Below are 9,635 nucleotides of genomic sequence, written 5' to 3'. Positions count from 1 at the left end.
GTGTTACACAGTAGTTCCTTTCTGGTCTATTCAGGACCCTACTGAAGTATACCACCACATGTTCGTTTTCGCCCACTTTCTGTGACAACACTTCTCCAATTCCGACATTACTAGCATCACAGTCGAGTATGTACGGCAGTTAGGGATTTGGAAGCCAATTTTTATTTCAATGTCTTGAAAGCATGCTGGCAAGAAACTGTCCAATCGAACTTCTGGCCTTTTTTTTGTCAAATCATGTAATGGAGCAGCTATAGTTGCAAAGTTCTTCACAAACTTTCGGAAATAGGTACAGAGTCCCAAGAAACTTCTTAACTCTCCTACATTGTCTGGTGTTGGTCAATCACGCACTGCTTTCACCTTGTCAGGACCAGTTCACCCACCATGCCCACTTACAATGTGACCCAAGCAAAGCACCTTTTTCTGGAATAAGTGGCATTTCTTGGGATGGAGTTTGAGGTTTGCTGCTTTCAAATGCTAGAATACTTCCTCTAGCCGGGACATTTCCTCATCAAATGTTGTTGCAAACACAATGACATCATCCAGGTACACTAGGGCTATCCTCCATTGTAGGCCTTCCAGTACTCATTCCATCAGCCACTCAAATGTGGCTGGAGCATTGCTAAGCCCGAATGTCATCACACAGTTTTGCCAAAGACCTTGACGATAACTAAATGCAGTCTTAGGTTTATCTGTTTCAGCCATTTTCACTTGATGGAAACCCGACTTTAAGTCCAGAGTTGAAAACCACCTGGCTTCACTTAGGGCATCAAGAGTATCATCAATTCTTTGCAGCGGGTATGAGTCCTTTTCAGTTATACTGTTAAGAGCCCTGAAGTCCACACAGCAATGTTGGATCCCATCCTACTTCTGACACCAGTTTGTTACGTATCTGCTTGTTTGATAATTTCCGGTATAAATTCTTTCCGAGAAACTTCAGCGATACAAGTCCCTTCTTGATTAAAACTAGTTTATTCTTTCTCGATACAACTTTTTGTAATACACATAATTTCCACAACCACTTTAAACTTAACAACCTTTATAACACACGCTATAAATCGCAGTGATTCACACACTTTACTTACGGTGCCTTCTGTTCGCTTGACTCAATTGTACATTTCTTCAAACTATCTATATCTCTTCTATCTATCTGAATATCTATATATCTCTGGCTTTATTTACCGGGCTTATGTACTAAAAAAAAGGGCGCCTGGCAAATACTCGGACATTCGCGAGTTTCCTTGATAAGTCACGATCCTTCTAGAAACTCCAGTGCGCATGCTCCCAGCGTCGCGTGATTTCCGCTGTCGTAACAATATATATATATATATATGTGTGTGTGTGTGTTTAAGGATACAATAAATTAAAGAGCATATAATGAGGCCGATTGTTATGTTTTCATTACTTTGATATTTTAATTAATATGACTTTACCTTTTTTCTAGTAATTTGTCCCACTCTAGCCGGAATCCTTGGAATTCGATTTATCTCAAGCAATATTGTCAACTTCTTTCAAAGTATCACAAATCAACTTGTCGAACACAGGCAGAAAAATAAAGAGGTTCGTGTAACTTTAGTTAATAACTACTTCTGTAATGAAATTTAGAGTACAGTCACTTGTTACTAAAACGTTTCAGGTTATTATTAGTGAATAAAGATTATTTGTTTGTTTGTTTGTTTTTAATTAGGTACAAAGCTACACAAGGGCTATCTGTGCTCTGCCCACCATGGGTATCGAAACCCGGTTTCTAGCGTTGTAAGTCCGCAGACATACCGCTGTGCCATTGGGGGGCATGAATAAAGAACTTTACAACAAAGCTCGTTTCCTTTCTTTGCTCTCCCAGCAAGCAGTACCCTGAGGAGCCGTGATTCGTCGAAACTGTGGCCTACTGCAGGGGGAAATAGTAAATCAAAGATCATACTAGGCTTGTACGTTGTTCATAGATTCTATGTTTTCTTCACTGAAAGTATATGCATTTGTGAAGAAAGGAATTATTGACAAATAAACTAGAAGAAGATTGGTTATCATGCTTTGATGCAGAAAAATATCACGAATTCTCCCTAACAGAACGGCATTATGGTTGCCTCTGATAATAATAATAATTTCTATTAGAATCCAAGAAACGGTTTCTAGTCTGTGCATTTAAGCATATATAATAAAATAGCATTTTAATATTAAAAAAACGTCTTTTTCATGTTTTACATGACACTTGTATTATTAGATTTAAAACATTCAGAATATATAATGGATATATTTTAATGAATGTGGTATTTGATATTCAAAAAGAAATATCCTAAAATGTTAACGTTAAAATAACCTACACTATGTATTATCATGATAACCTATTATCATATTTCACTTAACAGTTTAATATAGATATGACCTACAGTTACTTGAGTGTTTATAATACAGTCTTAAAAACACATTAATTATTATGATTATAATGGAAGGTCGAGAATGAGAAGTAATCATAACGCGGTCCTGTTAGGGTTATTCCCGTAAGATAATTTCGTTGCACCTCTCACGTCCAAGCGGTTATAACACGACTTTAAAAATCCACATGTGCTATTGATATTAATACTGATAATATTATATGTTTCAATTTCCAACACTTCCTATACATAATAGCATGAATACGTACAATTCTTTACAATTTTTTACAATTGTTTTATGCTATGTTATGAGAGTATATATATACATATATGTGTGTGTGTGTGTATGTATATATGTATATTAAAGATTTCTTTACTTTTTTCACCAGAGTTGAAATTGAAAAGAGAATTGGGGACTTAGAGGCCTAATGTATTTTTTTATTAGCCGTACTCTCTTCTGTGGACTAAAGTTTCGCTTATTTAAGGCTTATTAGCACTGCTTGAGTAAAAACCCTATAACCTGAGCATTTCGAAAGGTGGACCTTTCTTCTTCAGGGTCAAACTCAGGGACAAAGCGCTCGGGTTATAGAGTTTTTATTCATTTCTATCAAGACTTCTTGAACCTACGTGTTTTTCTAACATCATGGGTGAAATGTATGTAATATGTATAGTGTTTTGAGTCCAATAGCTATATTTAATATTTATTAATGAATACAAATAAAACTTCTGTTGCAAAACGTTCTTAAAGACTTTAAAGTACTCAGAGCCAGACATTGGGTCAGAGCTGGTATTGCAATCTGTTAAAGGGGACATATAATTTAGTAAATCAGCATTTGTACGTCAGATTTATTAATTGTTTGTTAATATAACACATACTTTTTCTTAGTCTTACTATGAACTTTCTTATTTTTCTGTAAAACCACGTTAATTTGAAGGGGAAAGTTTTTGGTATTTGTTGAATTTTCATGCAAAAATACTCAGACTATCTACGCTAACTGTCCTTAATTTTGATGTGATAAATTAGAGGAAAGACAGCTTGTCAACACAGCCCATAGCCTTTTCTAGGTAAGGGGAGATACTGAGGTCAATCATATAGAACATTGAGAGACTTTGCTGTCAAGATGTGTAGATCATCAGCGTGTTGGATATGCTGGTTGGAGTGGCTAATGCAAATTTACGGGTGGATATAGCTCTCCCAAGCCTCCTTTGGCCTGCTCTTTACTAACGAATATTGGGATTGACCGTCACATTATAACGCTCCTACAGCTAAAGGGGCATGTATTTTGGTGAAGGGTTTCGATCCTGCAACCTGCAGATTGCGAGTCAAGTGTTCCAACTACCAGGCTATACTAGGCCTCGAATGATAAAGAAAGCTAGTCAATATCGCCCACAAATCTGATGCTAGCCTTTTCTAGGTAAGGGAAAAGAAGAGACTGGGGTCGATCAGACAGAACATTGAGTTTTTTGGTTTGAATTTCGTGCAAAGCTACACGAGGGCTATCTGCGCTAGCCGTCCCTAATTTAGCAGTGTAAGACTAGAGGGAAGGCACCTAGTCATCACAACCTACCGCCAATCTTGGGCTACACTTTTACCAACGAATAATGGGATTGACCGTCACATTATAACGCTCCCACGGATGAAAGGGTGAGCATGTTTGGTGGGATGGGGATTCGAACCCGCGACTCTCAAATTGCAAGTCAAGTGCCCTAACCACCTGGCCTTGCCGGGCACACAATGCTTGAACTTTTTACAATATCTGCAACAAAATCGACCATTCGAATGATCATTTTAATTATAGTAACATATAATTTTCGTTAAATTTCTACTAATTAAATCTGAAATTGGTTGAACGTAGCTTAATGCTTAAAGTTCCAGGCTTCGATAAGGAAGGTCCAAATTTCCCTGATCAACCGTTTTAAATTAGGAAGGACTACTATGACTAAACCCTGGGGTTTTGACATGGACATTTAGCCCATACGTCACACAAGGGTTGAAAATGCCTAAACGTATACATTTGTTGTTGTTTTGGTTTGTTTGTTTTTTACATTATCTGCCACAGGAACAGAATGAATTCTTTGATTTTGATATAACTTTTACGTGGTGGATGATGTAGATGTAAACCCATTTTCATATAACACCATGTTATTAGGTAAAAAGAAAATGCTGAAAGCTTTACACGTCTACAGAACTATACCTAAGGGGGTTATTATCTAAAGGAATAGTCCACTATAATCCGTAGTTCAGGTTTAAAATTGTAATTTTATATTTGGAAATGTTTCAGAGTTCGCATAGACTCGAGGCCGTAACCAGACTGAGGCAGAAGAGATAACTGTCTCCTCGCTTTTTCCCAAAAATTGGGGAGAGGGAGGGGCTATAAAAAATTTTAACATTGGAAACAAACGACGAAACGTATTCAATAGGAAAGCAACTCCAATCAGTCAACAAAAGAGCCCCAAATCATTCAACAAACGGACTTCCAATACATGAAGAAAGGGGCCCCAATCAGTTTTTAATTGCTCTGTACATTATGTATTATTTAAAAATTGGCGTGCACATAATCCCAGTTCCGTAAAGACAGCCCCTAAACCCCCGGCCATGGGCCCCGCTTAAAAAGGTTAAAAAGAGCCCACTTTATACTTTATACTCAAAATAAAATTTTATAGTTATGTAATGTTCTGCTGTATTTATTGTTTCCTGCGAAAATGGGGCTTTTATGTGACAAAAATTCATTTGGAGTAGGGGGCCCCTTCGAGACTTTGCCTCCCCGCTTTTTCAGCGCTGGATACCCTCAGATTGCAAGTCAAGCGCCCTAACCACCTGGCCATGCCGGTCCGAACATTGAGAGGATTTTCTGTCAAGATGTGTAGATCATCAGAGTATTGGATATGCTGGTTGAAGTGGCTAAGGCGAATTTTGGGGTGTCTATGGCCCTCCCAAGTCCCCCTGCTACTCACCATGATCTCTTGGCCTACTCTTTACCAATGAATATTGCGATTGACTATCACATTATAACGCCCCTACGACTAAAAGGGTATGCACGTTAGTGAAGGCTTGCAATTTTGCAACCTGCAGATTGCAAGTCAAGTGTTCTAACCATCATGCTATTCTAGGCCCCAAACCATAAAGAAAGCGAGTCCACTATTTCAGTGAAATGGAGAATGTTCCTATTGTTCTTCAGGAAACGTTCTGTATGGGCTGTATTTTTATGTTTTTGTCTCTAACTCTTCCAGCAGATGTGTTCTGCTTTTTTAATTGTACTATCCTTCTATCGGGATACTCTTCTGTTTCTTTCGCTCAGACTTCAAAAGTAACACGGCGATGTGCCGTGTATCAATGCAATATATGTAGAGGAACAATCTCATATCTTCTGATTATTAAAAACGTCAAAGTAATGCCCATATAAACAACGATGTACAACGATAATAATGCCAACATGATTTATTTAACACCTAATGAGACGTACAACAATGTTAAGGCAAACATGACTTATTCAATACCTCTGGAACGTACAATAGTGTTAAGGGCAACATGATTTATTTACTACCTAGGGGGATGTACAACAATGGTAAGGCCAATATAATTTATTTAACACCTATGGGATGTACAACAGTGTTAAGGCCAACATGATTTATTTAACATTTAATGTGATAAATAACAATGCCAAGCAATCTTATAGAATTTAGACTTCTACAACTATTGTTAGATATATATGATTTATTTCAATGTGCATTGAGATCTAACCAAATGTTTTGCTGTATATGATTTATTTCAATGTGCATTGAGATCTAACCAAATTGTTTGCTGTATATGATTTATTTGAACATATTTTTAGATGTGCTAAAATTTGGTAAAGTTAGTAACTTATTTCAATACGTACTGGTTTTTACGAAAGTTGCTAGATGTATGTGATTTATTGCCCTCCTACTGAAATCCGTATTATTCCGGTATTTATTATACTAGGGGACGAAAACAAAGCTTGTTATATTCTAAGTTACATTTTCATTCTTTAGAGAAGAAACGACTTCTTGCAACTTCTTTTGGATGCACACCATTCCGTTCAAGAAGATGACGAACAAAGCCAAGAAACGAACTCAATGGATAGTGCGCATGGGCATGAAGATGAGGGGAAGGCCCCTGCCTGGAAACCAACAATGCGCAACGGTAGAGTCCCACTGATGCCTAATTTTGTATTGCGGTTATTATTGTTTGACTTTATAATAGATATTTGTAAACGAAACGTGGGAAATAAGATATCCATGAAAACGATAGATACTGGTTTCAAGACAGTGAATGTTTTTGTTTGACTACTATTCTTTCTCAGTTATAACAAAATATATATGCAATTTTGTGATTATAACGTAAAACCCAAAGCAATATATTTAAGTAAACTGCTGAAGTATTTATCTTAACAGCTTGGACCCACGAAGACGTTGTGGCCAACAGTTTTCTGTTCTTCCTGGTCGGCTATGACACAACAGCCAGTGCTTTATCTTATGCAGCGTACAGTTTAGCTCTGAACCCTGACTGCCAGGAGAAACTAATTCAAGAGATCGATGGAGTATGGAAAGAACATGTAAGTTCTAACAATAACATAAGGGAGTGGAACTCAGTGCTAGTAAACAAAAGGAGGAATTGTAAACAAAACTGTCTTTGAATGCTGAATCACAACTGTAAACAATGCTTAATTTCTGCAAGATCTTTTTAGATTTATCATCCAGAATCTATTTGGTTTTTGTTCTCAATCGAAAAAGGTTGAAGCTCTATAATTAATTTCAAAGCCATTTGGATGACTTGGTCATCTACATCGCTCCACTCCAGCCCCATCTCGAATCGTATCCGCAATAACGTTTAAATTGTTTTATAAAACTCAAAATTCTACCCTCCCCACCTGTCAACATCGAATCTGTACTTCTTTTTTTTAACAATTGAATTTCAAGCACTGGCTTTAAATATTCCAGACACTTCCGTTACACAGTTTCAAGAAATGTTGGAATACGAATGTGCACATGTGTTACTTTAGGTGTTTGATTTGCTCACACTGAGATATAATTATGGCATCCTTCACTAGTTTGAATTAAGATTTTCGTGTTGATGTGCTACTGAATCACTTCATGGCAATGTGAATGTAATGTAGGGCAAAAATGGTGGCAGTCACTTATGGAGGTAAAGCTAATCAGTGACCTTTTCCCTGTAAACGTCGTAATGGTTCTAGAACTATAGTAACATTATAAACAGACATGTATTCTATAAATAAAAGCCCACTGCGTTAATTGGCATTTTGAAATTCTTTCAAAACTGATCGGTGGCTATAGGAGAAGGTGTCCACTCCTTCGGAAGAAAAATATTATACATTTATATAGAGAAATTTTTAAACGATGTAGAGCAAAATAATATAGAATTCCGCAGAAGAGAGTATTGAGTATCCATGGCAGAGGAAAACACTGACCCCAGAGTGTTTAAAGCAGTAATGAGTTCCAAAACCACATTGTAACTCAATATGCTTTCATAATTAAAGTGAAGACTGTGATTACGAAAGAAAACCCACAGATCTAAAAAGAAATTCCATTGAAGTTGTGAATATCCGTTAATAAGTATTTATAACTGATGAAGTTTATACAACGAAACGTTTCCAAGTTCTCGGTCACACCTTGAAACCAATTGTTGTTCTTTATGAGGAAAGTGACCACCGAAACTAAAACCACGGTAATTCCATTTGACAATATACCTGTAAAGAATCCCCCAGTAAAGCTCTAATGAATATTAACTTCTTATCTGAGCAAACTACATACGTAGATCAGAATTAAACTTAATGATCAAACTACAGATAATTAAACTTAAAAGTTAAACTATACTACTCATAATGATTAGAACGCATTGCTCAATTATTTGGATACCCTTGTTATTAACGATATTTTCGGCCATAAACCTAATGATATCTCACGAGACTTGTCCAGTTCAAGAACTTTAGGTTAGTCCTAATTTCACATACGAAGGTAGCGAACTTATGATTTTCTTAAGCGTGTACTTGAAAGTTTAAAACTGAGACACTGGCATTTACGGAAAGCTATACAACAAGAGTGGGACAGCACTGAAACATCTGTTCTCCTATGGAAACGTCGGTGAAGAATTAGTGTTAAGAGGGAAAGCAGTAAAACTATAATCATCTGGGAGAATGTGGTTTGCAGTTCTGATATGTGGAACTTAATGATCGTTTCGAAAAAAACTTAAATGATCTTCCATATTTATATATTGTTCAGAACTTTCTTGTAGCCTATTTATGCAGAAGTATTTTTTTTCTGATTTTATTTATTAATCAACCCAAATTTTATGCTTAATTTTTGTCCATCATTTGATTATTTTATCAGTTGCATGCTTCTATATAGGGTGGAATTAACTACGAGCAAATTGGCAAGATGGTCTACCTGGACTGTGTTGTATCAGAAACCTTGAGACTGTTCAGTATAGCTCTGTTGTAAGTAGCCGACATTGCAAAAATACAGACAAAGAATCATCCATTGATTAACTATGGTGTACTTATATAATGGTAATAACATTTAAAGAAAGTAATAAAATTAGTTTCAGAGAATTGCAATTTTACCAGATGCTTATATGAATATATTAGGTCGTCAATATATTAATGTCGCTTTTTTTAGACGAAAAAACCTGAACAACTTATATATCAAAACAAATCATTTATTAAAGAAATAGTCTCCATTTTTATCGAGGATGCATTTCCATCTTACAGTCAGGTTGTTAATGCCCTGATTAAAGAAATCACTTGACCTTGAAGCAAAAAAAAAATGTCGATGTCCTCTCTAACACCGTCCACATTTGCATATGTTTACCCATTAAGATGATGTTGCAGCGAATGAAAAAGATGGTTATCTGATGGTGTCATATCTGGAGAATATAGTGGGTGGTGGAGAACTTTCCAACCCAACTCCATAATATTGTGTTTCGTCAAGCGTACCTCATGTGGATGTGCATTGTCGAGGAAAAGAAGAACACCTTTCCGATTGACGAGTGAAGGGCGTTTCTGATAAAAGGCTTGATTTAAATGTTACAGTTGCCGACTATACATCTTTGCATTGACAGTTCGCTGTGGATTGAGGAGTTTGAAATGAATTACTCCTTTGATGTCCCACCAAATGCAAATAATCAATTTCTGCGGATGGAGTCCAGGTTTGGGGGTCGGAAGTGGTCTTGTCTGGGACTGACCCATTGTTTTTGGCGTTTAATATTCGCATAGAGAATCAATTTTATCA

At 36.6% G+C, this 9,635-nt stretch overlaps 1 protein-coding gene across 3 annotated transcripts in view; it reads left to right on the top strand.

The window, feature by feature from the left end:
* The window catches only part of LOC106460260 (cytochrome P450 3A8-like), a 65,337-nt gene that overhangs the window by 44,662 nt on the left and 11,040 nt on the right, over positions 1–9,635 (top strand). For all 3 annotated transcript variants that reach the window (XM_013919947.2, XM_022386931.1, XM_013919946.2), the window contains 4 exons: positions 1,442–1,557; positions 6,381–6,531; positions 6,783–6,943; positions 8,754–8,842. In XM_013919947.2, the coding sequence (XP_013775401.1) occupies positions 1,442–1,557; positions 6,381–6,531; positions 6,783–6,943; positions 8,754–8,842 (517 nt within the window). The remainder of the gene's footprint in view (positions 1–1,441; positions 1,558–6,380; positions 6,532–6,782; positions 6,944–8,753; positions 8,843–9,635) is intronic.

This window comes from Limulus polyphemus, unplaced genomic scaffold, assembly GCF_000517525.1.
Source record: "Limulus polyphemus unplaced genomic scaffold, Limulus_polyphemus-2.1.2 Scaffold736, whole genome shotgun sequence".
Taxonomy (NCBI): Eukaryota; Metazoa; Arthropoda; class Merostomata; order Xiphosura; family Limulidae; genus Limulus; species Limulus polyphemus.
Note: the sequence above shows the minus strand (reverse complement) of the source record. Positions and strands in the feature narration are given on the sequence as shown.